The 15,151-nt window shown below is 34.7% G+C and overlaps 1 protein-coding gene across 5 annotated transcripts; it reads right to left on the reverse strand.

Annotated features, from left to right (window-relative positions):
* Positions 1-1,481: 1,481 nt before the first annotated feature.
* Positions 1,482-6,975, reverse strand: LOC18107038 (uncharacterized). 5 transcript variants are annotated; one of them, XM_024589054.2, is made up of 2 exons: positions 4,986-6,975; positions 1,482-3,304 (listed from the first exon to the last, which is right to left on the reverse strand). In XM_024589054.2, exon 1 carries the CDS (start codon positions 6,832-6,834, stop codon positions 4,990-4,992), a length of 1,845 nt encoding a protein of 614 aa, XP_024444822.1. In that variant the 5' UTR covers positions 6,835-6,975; the 3' UTR covers positions 1,482-3,304; positions 4,986-4,989. The 5 variants fall into 5 exon arrangements, with proteins under 5 accessions (XP_024444822.1, XP_024444823.1, XP_024444824.1 ...); XM_024589055.2 differs by having other exon boundaries at positions 1,482-3,335; XM_024589056.2 differs by lacking the exon at positions 1,482-3,304 and adding an exon at positions 3,592-3,867.
* Positions 6,976-15,151: the final 8,176 nt, after the last annotated feature.

A 15,151-nucleotide genomic window follows, 5' to 3' on the forward strand; every position in this document is an offset into this window, starting at 1 on the left:
TATTATATGAAACCCAACAACAACATGACGGTGTCAAATGCCAACCTTCTCAATGATTTTTTCACTCTCTTGTCTCTTAATTTATCTAGTTTACATTGTTAGGTATTGCGGTAGCTTTTATTTTTCAAAATGATTTTTTTAAAAAAAATATTAAATTGATGTTTTTTAGACATTTTTCATTGATTTTGAAATGGTGATATTGAAAAAAATATATAAAAATATATTATTTTAATATATTTTTAATTTTAAATAACATGCAATGAGGTTGCCCTTAGGTTTGGTTTCCATCACAAAATCAATAACTTCATATAGGTATTTTCATCTTCGCTTTTCACCTTAGTACTGGTTGTTGTTCATAGCTTACAAGATGAAATAAAAAAAACAAATTGAATAAAATCACCCAATGATCAGCTAAATTGACAAGAAACCAAGATGAAAATAAATTAATTTTTTTTAAGATCATGGTATCATAGTTTCATGATATAATGATAATTAATTCATCAATATCATAATAACATAATAATCTGATGATGATGAAGCTAAAGTACAAATTAAGTCGCTTTCTTGAAGGCACAAAATCACATAATGGTGATCTTGCTAAGGCATTGGTCAGGTCGATTTCTTAATACGATGTTCATTGTTGGTAGAATTACATCTGATGGAGCAGAACAAAATTATTTTGCACATCTTCTCAATGATATATAATAGCCCACCATATAATATAATAGAGTACTTCAGCAAACAATCAATCACATTATATATTTCCTAGTAGTGGATATATATATATATATATATATATATATATATATATATATATATATATATACACACGGACTTCTTTAGAATTTGATATTGTGATATTTAGTGTTTTAAAAATATTTTTTATTAAGAAATTTATTGAAATAATATATTAAAATATAATTTTGACATTAACATATTAAAATAATATGGAAACATCAAAAAAACTAATTTTTAAAAAATAATAAAAAAAATAAATTTAATTTATTTTCTTTTAAAACACAGAAACAATGCAAATCACTGTTGATACAAGATTAAGAAACAAAGGTATTGTAACGGTAGCGTGGATAAGCTTAATATTTCCCACCCGGTGGGTGTGTTTATGGAATTCAACTTTCAGTAGCAATGAGATTTCGAGAGCGGAAATGGGAAACAATCTGTATTTTTTTAAATTTCAGATTTTTTTTTAATGTTTTAAATCATTTTAATACGTTAATTTTTTTAAAAAATATTATTTTAATACATTTCATAATAAAAAACAACTGCTAAGACTTTAAAAATTATTAAATTAAATTTTTAGTATTTGTTTTTTATAATTTTAATATATTTATATAAAAAGCTAAAATAATATTATTTTAATATATTTTTAAATAAAAAATATTTAAAAAAAAAACACATTTTGAGAAGACATTATCATGTACACACAGAGTTCACATGTTGAAGGTCAAAGAAGGAACCTCACATCACAGAAATTACTCCTGTTGGAAAGTGATTTATCGTACTGACAAGAGACCACACACCGAAGAAATATTAAAGAATTGAAGTGAAGTGGGGTGGGGACCATCCTAACTCCATTTAAAACATTGCTGTGTGTTTATGTCAAACCTGCGCACCACCTAGTACATAGGACCCTTCAATAATTCTACCTTGCCCACACAACACATGAAACACGGTTCAGCCTTGGTAAGCCGCCTTCCATTTGTCCGACCTTCGTTTTCTTTTTCTTTTTCTTTTTTCATAAAAATTTATTAAAATAATATTTTTTATTTTTTAAAAATTTAATTTTATAATACCATCCCATTAATATTCCAACCACATTCCTAAAATATTTTTGTGTCTTAAAATCATTTAAAACAAATTACTTTTTTTATTTTAAATTAATATTTTTTGATATTTTTAAATCATTTTAATAAGAAAATATCAAAAATATTTTTTAAAAATATTTTTTTTATTTTAATATATTTTTAAATAAAAAATATTTTAAAGAGTAAAGAGAAAGATGAAGATGCTAGTCATACGTGGAAGAAGATATGCTACCTATGCATAGTCATAGGATTTAGACTCTTTTGGGTGGGTTGACTCATCTCAATATTTAATTAAATTGTAGACCCGTAGGATCATACAAGTTAATTTTAAACTTTTAATTTTGATATGCTAAAGTTAAAAAAAAAATAAAAAAAAAAACCAATTTTAAGAAACATGCTACACTGGTAATGCTTCCACGCACTTCTTCTTTATTGCATGCTCTGAGCAAAAGCATGAAGAGAAGCAGACAAGGAGAACAGTGCTAACTAACCTCTAGAAATCAATGACTTCACGGAATGCAACTCCTGTTTCTTAATTTAACGACTTCCTCCAGTCTACTTTTATATACAGTAGCAGCCTTCGTCTCTAGCTGCTAATCACGCAGAAAGACATTTCATGTTGACAAGCCATTAAACGATAATAACCATGCTTGGATGCCAAAACATGCAGGCAACCGTGATTGTCAGCGTGTGCTTGCGCCACCGATAAATAATAAAAAGCTTTAAAACAGACCAGTCCTTCATGCACAGGACTACGAGGACGACAGAAACACACGGGATCAATCTTGAAAGCTTGCAACTGGACATAAGAAAATTGTTGCTGTTACCTTGTACCAAGGTGGGGAGGGAATCTTACCAATCACAGGCTGCATCGTTCCTCACACACGAGAAGTCAGGGGATGGGAGGAGCCATTGTCACTACTCTGCATGGTCTGCTAATATATTGATCAGATCATGTGCAGGCATGCAAAACCTTGAAAATGAACGCTATGGTCTACCATGCAATGATGTAGCAGCATACACAGAGAGCATGTATATATTAAGTTCTGTCAGTGGCAAAACGTAAACCCAGCTGCTTGATGAGTAGCACTAAACAAAATGAGGGTAAGGATGTTTGAGCAATCACAACAAGGGAAGGATAAGACTGAATGATACTCGGCAGAGGAAGAAGATGCATCTTAGGGAAACTAAAAGGTGGATTAATGGCACAGAAACTATATTTTGGAGAAGTTAACTGTCATCAATGGACAATAAAGCTTATTCGGGCGTGCGTTTAAGAATTGCACGTTCACTGTCTTCACAGGGAAACCTCATGTCTGGGAGTGAGAGCAGCAGATGATACCTGGATAGCCCAAATGAGTCCACGGCCACATCTCACGAAAAAGGGCTGCAGGGGGCTACATCACTTATAGGTAACTCATTTCCATCATCTCACAAAATATTTTCCTTGAGCATCATACACTGCTGAGGAGCTGGTCAACCTACATGCCTTTCAGAATGAAGATCAAGCTCCTGGGCACGATTTTAATTCAAAATTGATCAAGCAGCAAGGATAAAAATGCAGCAAGACTAGAACAAAATGCAACACTTCACCAGGTACACAAAAGCGTAGCTGTCAACAACTCGGTAAATCCATGAGAAAGAGTAGAAGCCTAACACAAAGGTAATGCAAGGTTTCTGGCCTGGGATAAGTTAATAGGGTTGCAGATTGCATGCATCTGTTATTGCATCACCAGGATTAAAAATTGAGGAGTAACTCAAAACTGTATTTTACGCCCTTCAATCAGTTTAGCGACTTCACATGCTTTTCAACATGGAAATCATTTAGCAACTTCGAAAGAAATCCTGAAAAATCAACCACCTTTACTCCATTGTATAATGAAATTTCCTAGTTCTGAAATGTCTAACAAACTTGCTAGTTATGAAAATCCTCTGCATATTAGGTCTTCAGTTAACGGGGCTGATATGAACACTAGTGGGTGAGGGCTCTGCAATTAGCAACTGGAACGCTCAGCTGCTGCAGTGCAGTCTATCTCTACAGGCCCTGCATTCAGGCAAAAAAGCTCCCCGTCCGATTAGCAGCTCCAAAAAGTTCAGCATTCCATTGCTAAAAGACTCTGTAGCTTGCAATTACATGCAACAAGTAGCACTCCAGAGTTTGTTGTCTTTGATACACTGTTGGCCTTTAAATTACATGACTTGGCTTTTCATTTTTTTTTATTAGTCAATTTTTGCTAATCAACTTACCAGACTTGATAGCATGACATGAGATCATCTCCCCTAAAAGTGCTATTTCTATTCAAGTCCTAGAACGTGCTTCACTGATGTACCTTGAAAGTGTGAAATAAGTAAATTAGTTTCCCTAAAGGCACTATTTCAACTAGGAAGTTCTAACATACTTCCAAATTTATATTACACAGGAGCACAGTAAGTTGCAGCTGTGACAACCTCTCTCTCTTAAATTTCATGGAAACCTGAACTCTATATCTTATCATTTAAGTTCCTACCTTCCATTTAAAATCTACCACTAAAACAGAGCGTGAAAACAGAAGGTAGTAAATTCAAGTAAAAGTGGACACTAAAGACTACCATATCTCATCTACTCCCTTCCTTTAGTTCATCACGCAACTATCGGTAAGGGTAATCATGGAAATCTGGAAAAAGCAATCAATCAATTGGAGGAACAAAACAACATAAGGAAGTGCAAGCAAACTTATTCACAAAGCTCAATGGAAACAAAGAAATAAAAGTGTAGCAAATCACCACAAGACAAAACTTCAGGCACATATGCAAAAGAATTCATGCAATAGATAAAAGACTACCAAGTTTCAGTCATGACAAACCTCTCAGTCATTCACTGAACTGAATTTTGCGCTGCTACTTGCAACCAAACACTCACCAACATCAAAGTCCAAACAGAAGAAACAAACCATTCCAGATAGTTAAGGAGTAACTAAATCAACCAAGATAAAATTAGATTTCAACTACTAGGCAATTCTGCAAACAAAATGCCCAAAAGCCAAAATGCCTGCAAAATAAAGATTAGATTTCAACTACAAGGCAGTTGTGCAGACAAAATGCCAATAACTCTACATGATTATACTACAACATTACAGCAAACTGCTACGACAACAAAGTAACCACAAAAACGAAGTGCCTTACATCGCTAAGTAGCCTTCACCTTATCATCCCCTACAACCGAAAGTATGGGCAAGGTACTTAAAAACTCATCAAGACCCTCAAAAAACCCAATCCCTTCAATATTATCCTCCTCCCCATGCCCAGGCCCATTCCTTTGACTTGGTCCAGGTGCAGCCTCATCCACCTCATTACTAAACATCACATTCAAATCCAACTTTCCCAAATCTTTTGCTGCCTTCCTTTTGCCACAACTCCCTTCCCCCTTTTCCACCACCTCCTCTGGCACACTACCCCCACCATCACCATCCTCATTTTGAATATTTTCTGTTCCAGCCCCTGCTCCTACCCCCTTCTTCAATCTTTCATTTTGTGATTTTTTCGCATGTTTATTCGGAGTTCCTTTCCCCTTTGCATTTTTTGCTTTCTTTCTCTTTTTTACACCCCACTCATCACCGGAATCAGACTCATCTTCACTTGTGTCAGAGATATCTATATACACATCATCTTTATAAATCACCTTTTGCTTCAGTTTATTATACATTTGACCACCACTACCAACAGCACCACCAGCTGGGAAAGGAGTGGAAAACATTGCAGAAAACGGAGACCAATTACTACCAAACTCATTACCTACTTTCTCATTATTACCTGAAAACCCCAACGGAAAAAATCCCCAGCAGCAAAAGTATGTATCTTTACCAGTCACCGGTGGTGCTGGTACCATGACAGCATGAAATGCCCTTCTACAACTTTGACACCTTAGAATACACTCCTCATAAGCTTTAGGATACTCGTAAAGTATATAACAATAAGGACACGCAGTCCAAAAACTCGATAACTCTGGCTCACTCGCATTCGCATGCTTTGTCCCAGTTGCAGCAGCAGCGGTGAAGGTGGTTGTGTGCTTCATCGCTTGCCTCGAATCAGTGGCACTCGGTTTTGGCGCTGATCGAGATAACCCAATCACAACCTCTGGCCGAGTTGGCTCAGTGGGAATCTTAGACAGAGTTGACTGCTTATTTGGCTCAGTGGAAGACTTCAGCGGCGGAGGCTCACTGGGAGCCTTAGACGGGGTTGACAGCTTATTTAGCTCAGTGGCGGCCTTCAGCGGGGTAGGCTGCCGAGTTGGCTCATTGGGAGCCTTAGACGGAGTTGGCTGCTTATTTAGCTCAGTGGCGGCCTTCAGCGGGGTAGGCTGCTTAGGCGGTTCGATTGGTTTCTGCTGAGGCTGTCGCCAAGTTGGCTCGGGATTTCTCTGCTGAGTCTGTGAACGAGGTGACTCGGCGGGTTTGGTCTGAGAGGGGAACCTAATTGACGACTCAGGCATCCATGGCATACTGAACTGCGGAACAGGCCGAATCGGCTCAGGATTAGACGGCGGTTGCTGTTGAAATGGTGGAGGTGGCGGTTGCTGAGTCACGAGAAGACCGAGCTGACTCAGTTGTAACTCATGATCATACATTGCCTTCTTAGCAGGATTCGAAAGCACGAGCCAGGCCTCCGACACAAGCTTGAACGCCTGATCAGCGAAGAGCAGCCGGTTCCTCGTCGGGTTGAGCAACAAGGCGAGCTTCCGATACTGATCCGTAATGAGTTCGAGATCCTGGGTCAAGCGACCGAGTTGGAGAATCATATAGTAATCATAGTGGTGATTGTTCTCGACGCGTAACTCTCCGGCGAGGAGAGTGTCGGCAACGGCGATGATTTGATCGGAGAATTCGTAGAGTCTCGGGTCGGATTCTCTGGCTCGGATCGCGAAGCTCTTAGCCCCGTGCAAGTCACGTGCTGCTAAGAGTTTCTCTGATATAGTTAACCACCGCTCTGCTTCTACTCTGTAACCGTTTCCGCCTCCGCTGCTGCTACCGTCCATTTCTTTTTGTTTATCTCTCTAAAATTATTCTCTCTCTCTCTCTAAAAATTTTATTGGTCTTTTCTTTTAAAGGGCAATGGGGAGAGAGGGAGGAGAGAAAATTGGGGAGTGGATATATTGTCTGGACGAAAATGGACGGGTAGTTTCAAAGAACTACGTAAACTGTCTGCTTTAAGGGACTTGAGGAGGGGTTCTTTTGGTCATTCTGTAACCTGTTCTCCTAGTGTTGTGTTTTTGTGCTGGAGATGGGGAGCGTGTGATGTTGAGGGTGTTTTGGCCATTTAAGGAGGGAGATCGGTGTTTTTGTTTGTTTATGGGGATTTTAATGAGGGGTATTCTGGTCATTAGATACGTGGTCCGGCACGGAGACAGTCATGGAAATTAATGGAGGGTGTTATGGTCATTGAAATTGGGAGCTTATGTTGAGAAATGGAAGGACTGTTTTGTCATGTGGGAGAAGAAAGAAGGACTGGTTTTGATATTGGTAATGGCAGGGAGGAGGCTGCTTTGGGGGGTAAAAAAGGAAAGAAGAGGCTGGAAATGAAGGACAGCTGAGTTGGGACACTTTGGTGGGTGACGGACAGAAGGGTTTATTACAATTTCCGTTTTAGAAAAATCCAACTAAGGTTCTGTTTGGCAGTACAAATCATTGCTATTTGAAAGTAGGAGTATACATACTAATAGGATAGATACAGGCATTGGTAGCCCATGAGCAGGGGAGAACCAATGGGTATTCACATATACTCCCTACAAAAGGCCTAAAGCCTGCCTGTATATTATATTATTAACAAAAACTAACGCATGCAGTGAATTTTTATTTTTTAATTTGATTATTAGTTTTTTTTTTTTTACAACCGAGACTTTTTTAACTCAAATTATAGCTTAATTACATAATTGTTTTTTTAAGGGTGAGGATTGAATTGAAAGATAGAGGACTAAAGTGATAAAACGGGTAAAATAGATGGCATGCATGCAATTTATTTAAAAAGTTCATTTTAATCCCCTATTTTTTTAAGTTATTGGTAATCGGTCCCTATAATTTTTAAATATATATATTTTGGTATCAAATTTCATTTTTTTCTTTTTAGTCCTTTTTTGGGTGGAGGAAAGAGGGGGGGTCACCGAATTTTGGCTTAGAGAGAGAAAATTATCGTTGGGAAAGATTTTGACCATAAAAACGGTTGATTTCTATGTCAAAAGGTTCCACATGATGAGGAGAGTTAATATTGGGTGTTTGTTTTACCCTGAAATACCTAAAAATAGATATTGGCTTGAGAAGACTCTTGGTTTCAAATTGATTTCGGGTTTTTGGTTGTTTTTATTGCGTTTTTAGAGGCCATAGATTGGTTTAATAAGGTTTCTAAAGTATTTTCTAGGTGTTTTAGGTATATAAAAAAAAGGGGTTAAAATCAGTTTTTAGGTAAAAACAAATCTTGTTTTTTCGGTCACACCAATGGTCGGATTCTGGGATTTCTAGATGACGTGTTGTCTACTGCGATATACCTGCTTTCTTATTGATTGGGTCAGGTGCTAAGCCTGGCTTCCCAGGCCCAGCAACGTCTGGCCTCTTTGCTTTTTTAAAATTTTTTTTTATATTAATGGCTTTTTTATACATGTATTTTAAAATAATTCTTAAATTTATGTTTTAATTAATATTCATTATTTGTGATTTTTTAGGGTTTTTTTAGCCTTGGTTGAATATCGATTATTTTTTAATTATTTTGAGTGTGTTTGATTTTTTCATAGGTTAGTATAATTCATCTATAGTTGTTTTGTATATTTTATATAGATTAAATATTTATTTTTGATAATATTTTTAATATGTTCAACATTGCATAATATTTTTCTTATTCTTTTGTTTTATTCAATAAATATTATGTGTGTGCCAAACTCTATTACAAATTGATTTTCATAAATAAGTTAATTAAACACAACCAGGTAAATGACTCGTGTTGCGATATTAAATATTTTGATCTATACTAGTCTCTTGATTTTCCTAATTATGTTTTTATTTATCGTTAATTATGTTTTTTTTCATTTATTTACAATGGTTCGTGATTTATTTAGTTGGAAGCGTGCATAAGTTTTTCGATTTACATTAATGATTTTTTTATGTAAAAAAAGACGTTGAGAAATTCTACATGTTCAAGTTTTTTTAATCATGTATTGATGTTTTCAATTTGATCGTTATTCTTATTATTTCTTTTTTTCCTTAACTCATTTATAAGAGTTTTATTGTTTTTAATTTCACATTTTAATCTAAGTTGATCATGTATTATTATTTTTTATTTTGGTCCTCATTGATCGGTTTTTTTATATATATTTTTCTGTTTGCTATCATTGTCTTTTTTTTTCCATGTGATTCAAATAAAGTCAGCTTCTTTAGTTGATTGGGACTATAACTCGAGTTATTGGATTTCTCTTATTTTTTAAAACATCCTAGTGACGCTTAAATTTTTAATTGGAAAAATAATAAGGACTCGCAACGTAGCGCGGGCACCAACCTAGTAACAAAACCTAAAAGAACTCGGTGTTTCATTGTACACACACTCACATTTAACTGTGGATTTATATAGTGAAGTTACCATTTAGCCATTTATAATTTAAGTCTTATAGTATGCATTTAAGGGTAATATTGTATTTTTCACGTGACACATTTGCTATTACATGATTGAATGGGGGTAAATGAGTCTTTTAACCTTTTTATCTGCATAATATAATGTCTAAAATACCCTAAAACTTGAAATTCCTTAATTATAAAGGCATAAGCGTATTCAGTTTTTTATTCTTCTTGTCATAATGTATTTACTAAAGTGCCTTTTAAGTTAAATGATGTAATATCCCACATCGACGGGTGATGATTTGGTAGCTGACCTTATTAGTGGTACTGGTTGCTGACTTGTCAGACGCATTTTGGGGCCATGCATGGTTACCAAGAATAAATCCATGAGGGCGGTAAGGCCCAAAACGAATAATATCTGGCATATTTGGTCGGGCTGTAACATTTGGTATCAGAGCCAGCCTCACTGGCTGTCCGGTTATGCCGACGAGGTCGTCAGGCTCATTGAGAGGGGTGAATTATAATATCCCACATCGGTGGGTGAGGATTTGGTAGTTGGCCTTATTAGTACTGTTGGTTGTTGACTTGTCGGACACGTTTTAGGGCTACGCGTGGTCATCAAGAACAAATCCATGAGGGCGGTAAGGCCCAAAACGGACACTATCTGACAGGTTGGGCCGGGTTGTGAAAAATGATCTACAACTAAGATTGAGAGTTTTTTTGGTCTTTTTATTATGTTTTTTTTTAATAGTGTGGGTTTAGGAGCAATTTGATACTTGCATAAATTAAAAAAAAAATTGAAGAGAAAAGTTGCCAGCATATGTGGAAGGCATCTGCGCCCTTTTAGCGGTGCATGCGGCGCCTTCCAGTGGCCGACACCACATTTCAAGACAGTGTTCAATGTGTATTACTTCTCCCTTCACGATTGTTGTTACCTACTTTTGGGTCCTCATACAAAAAAAATTCAAAAATTCAAAAACATTGTCGGAAGAAAACCTTTTGGACTTTTCTTCCTCAAAATTGAATTTTCTTTATCAATAGGACCTTCATCAATGAAAAATATGCTGTCAAATTTCAATCTTTGCATCTTTAAACTTTCTCAACCAATCTTTGTATTCAAAAACATTGTCGGAAGAAAACCACATTTCAAGACAGTGTTCAATGTGTATTACTTCCCTCTTCACGGTTGTTGTTACCTATTTTTGAGTCCCCCACAAAAAAAATACAAAAAATTCAAAAACATTGTCGGAAGAAAACCTTTTGGACTTTTCTTCCTCAAAATTAAATTTTCTTTATCAATCGCTCAGAAAATGACCAAAGATTGGTTGAGAAAGTTTAAAAATACAAAGATTGAAATTTAACAGCATATTTTTCATTGGTGAAGGTCCTATTGATAAACAAAATTCAATTTTGAGGAAGAAAAGTCCAAAATCAAATGTTTAAGGACTCAATTAGATTTTATTGAAAGATTAATTGAGTTTATGAAGGGTTTGATTGCAAGAAAAATTAATTTTTAAGTCAATTTAGGCTTTAATTGGAAAAAATTAAAGTGTGGGGGTCGAATTACAATTTTTAAGAGTTAATTTGGTCAAATCTGGTGCTTAATTGCATAAATATTAAAGTTTGATATGCAATTCGGAACTTGATTGAAGAAATCCAAAACCAAGGACCAAACTAGAAAAGATGCATAAATATAGGGGCTAGAATTGACCGAAGCAAGGGTTAAATTAAAGAAATTGAAAGTTTGTTGATCAATTGAGGGTCAAAATGTACAAATTAAAAACTAAGAACCAAAGTGAAAAGGTGGCCAACTTCAGAGCTGACATTTGAATTTGACAGGGATGCAATTGAATTGATTCTTAAAATCAAAATCTCAATTGAGGACTTGATTGAACAAATTGAAAATTGAGAACTAATTTGGAAATAGACTTTTGGTGCCATTTTCTTTTAAATGAAAGACGTTTTCATTCATTGTTATGTACACACACACACACACACACACACACACACACACACACCAAGCTCAAAACAGTGTTGTTTTGAACGACATTGTACATCTTCTTTTTCCCCTAGACGCGCTACAAACAAGGGAAGAAGAAGATTGTTCCCCTGCAGCGCCTCTCTCCCTCGCTCTCTCAAATACTCAAAACTCGACACAACCCACACCCATGGCCTACCACCACATTAAAAAATAGAGGGGACAAGCCCTGTAGGGGGCTGCCCAGCAACCCTACCCATTCGGCATGATTGGACAGGGTAGGATGACTCTCTTTCCCTTTCCCCCTTATAAATACTAGAGGGTGTAAAGACCGGGGGAAGAGAAGAGGAAGAGGGGATGATAGAACAATGAGAAGACAAGAGATAGAAAGAGAAGGAAAAACAAAACAAAAGAGAAAAACAAAGAAAGAAAACACAGGGGAAAACAAAGGAAGGAAAAGGAAGAAAATGAAAAAAAAGAGAGAGAAAGGAGGAGGGGATGGAAAAACAAAAAAAAAACAAAGAGGTGGAGAGAACAAAAGAAAAGGAAGAAACAGACATGAAAAAGGGAGACAAAAAACAGGAAAATAAAAAGGGAAAAAGAGAAGAAACAAAACAAAAAAAAAACATACGAAAGGAGAAGAGATAAGAACAACAGAAGAAAATAAGAGGAAAAAAAACAAAAACACAAAAACAGAAAGAAGAAGAAACACAAAGAAACAGAAGAGAAAAGGGGAGGAACCACCGCCTGCCGCCGCAACATCGCCATTATCAACGACAGCACCACCACTGCCAAGTCAACCCCTCTCCTCCTTCATCATCTTCTTCTCCTTCGGGCGCCCTCTACTGTTTTGCAAGTGAACAGTGGAGAGCTTCTCCACTGTTTATTGGGCCGGACAGTGCTGGCCTAGACCAAAATGGTCGGGCTAGGTCCAGTCCAAAAGAGAGAGAAAATACCTTTTAGGCCAACATCGGCTCCACCCTTGTCTTGGGCTGATTTTGGCCCAACACCTTTGGGCCGAGCCGATCTCGGCCCAATTTCTTTTAGGCCGATTTTGGCCTAGCTAGGATGGGCTCAACCCATATAATTGGGTCAGGCCCATCCCCATTATATTATTATAATATAATATTATATATTAATAAAAACAATTTAAAAAATAAAAAAATCCTTTCAAAAATTTGTGACTTCTCGCGTAGCTTTCTACTTTTAATATTGGCTTGTATTTTTATACTGTAAAGATACAAATCTGATATTAAAATACCAATTTTTCTTTGAAATGTTGCAAAAAACATTATATAGAAAAACAACAAAAAAATATTATTTTTATGCATATGGCCAAGTCTCTCAAGCTTATAAGAAATTTTCATATCATATTTTCATACAACAAAAAATATTCAAAAAAGATATATGTATTAGCATGTATTTTGAGCTTTAATAACCAGTTTATTAAAACCATAAGAACTAGGCCAGTATTTCAAAATATTAAAAAATATATTTTATTTTTTCTTTTAGTATCTGAGATTATGAACTTATACGTAAGACGTATTCCTGATATTAAAATGTAGTTTTTTTTATTGACATTAGAACAATTAGATTTTTATCGGATAAGATAAGGATTTTCTTATTGAGGAGGATTTGTCTTCAACCTTAGACAACCTAACAATCATACAATTATTTTAATCAGACAATTAAACAATACAACTTACCCTAGGTAAGGCATATGAGGGGTGTTAATACCTTCCCTCTACGCAACCACTCTCCGTGCCCGATCTATGAGACCAGTTAGGGTTTCTAGTGACCAAATACTAGGTGGCGACTCAAATTTCCTCCTTTTACTATTAAATAACAAGAATTCCTTGTTTTGTCTCCCCTATTCCACGATTTCCATATCCTAGAGAGGACTTATCACCGCGACGCGTGTCCACATGCTACAACGGTGGTGAGGCACGTACAACCACCCTATGTGCAGTGGAGCTTCGAAGATATTTTTCTTTTCCTCTTCTTTTCTCTCTCTTCAACCTTTAAAAACGCGTTGTCATTGCAAAAAGTTAGAAAAGTGTGTTATTTTTTAATTTTATCGCATTTGACCCTCATTCTTTTAATTGTATCAAATTTCATTGATTTTTTTTTCAATCTTATCCTTTGACATTTAATTTTTATATCAAATTTATCATTTTTATTTTATGATATTTTAGGTTGACCTTCAATATTTTGATTTCTAACTTAGATTCTTGGCTCCTTTATTAGATTTTAATTTCTTTTCAATCTCATCCTTAGATCCATGATCTTATTTTTAATTTTTTCATATTTGGTCCTCATTTTTTTTTTATGTTTTGGATACTTTTGTGATTTTCTTTTTAATTTTCCATTCAATTCAAAATTTGATGATATTTAAGATTTGGCCCTCAATGTTTTGGTTTCTAATTTTGATTATTAGCCCTTTTATCAAATTTCAATTTATTTTCAATTTCATCCTTAGATCTATAATCTTTATTTTTTTTAATTTGATCCTCATTCTCTTGATTTTTTTTTATTTTGGATTCATTTGTAATTTGATATAAATATTTTTAATTTTGCCATTCAATTCAAAATTTTAGCTTGACCTCTCATTTTTCTCTCTTCAAATGAGGTCCTTATTTTCTTAATTGCAATTTTTTTATCCTTTATTTTTTTTATTTCATCATTCAACATTTAATTTATTGGGATTTGGTCTCCTTGGTTTTTTTCTATTGTTTTTAGGCCATACTCCATAGTCAATTTAGGACAAGTACCGTGTCACGGGTTGAGTGGGTTGACTCGAGTTAACCCAAGTCAACCAAATCTTTCTTGTTTAATAAAAAGTAAAAATAATACCATTTTGAAAAAAAATAAGAAATAGTTAATGGGTTTTAACCCCATTTTGACTGGATTTGTCCCAGGTTAACTGCGACATAGGTCAACCCTTGTTTTTTTTTTTTTAATCATATTACACTGAATTAATTCTCCTCTAATTTCTTTTGAAACTCGGACCGGTCTAAGCCACGAGTTAGCTGGGTCATGGATCAACCTGTCGGGTTAAGTCGAGTTTTAAAATTATGATTTTTTAGATACGATGCTTTCATTTTAGTCACTAGCTAGTATCATGAGTTTGAGAAATTAATACGAGTTGACATCATTTTCTTTCCTGTTATTAATTAATCTTATAAATCAAGAAAATGTAATTTATCTGGATATAATCAAATTCATTGTTAATTATCATAATTATTAATTAACTTATTAAGTTAAGAAATCCTATTGAAATTTAAATTGACTACAACTAATCTATTAAGGAATTCTATGAAAAATTAATTTGACTACAACTAATTATTTTCATTGATAATTATCATAATTATTGAGAATAAAATGACCTCAATAAATAAATTATTTTGATTTGAAAGGAATAAATATTATTTAGAATTTTAAATGAAACTAAAAAAAAGTAAAAAAAGATTGTAATAGGTTATGTTGTTTTCAATAGAGTAAGATAATGAATTGCATTGTTGAGAACACTATATGGTTGCGCTATTCTAAAAAAATGTAATTTATTGACTATGTTATTTTTTTTTAATTATGTTGCTTTATTAATTTTTTAACCTATGTTACTTGAAAAAAAAATAGGATTTTAATTGTTGAATGCATTTGAAATCTTTAACGTACTATAAATGTTAACAAGGCATAAAAAAGTAAAAATCCATTTAAGCACACAAAAATCAAAATCGAGGTAGAGGTCATGGAATCATAAACTACCGTAAATGATCAAA

The sequence above is a fragment of the Populus trichocarpa genome, chromosome 17 (assembly GCF_000002775.5).
Source record: "Populus trichocarpa isolate Nisqually-1 chromosome 17, P.trichocarpa_v4.1, whole genome shotgun sequence".
NCBI lineage: Eukaryota > Viridiplantae > Streptophyta > Magnoliopsida > Malpighiales > Salicaceae > Populus > Populus trichocarpa.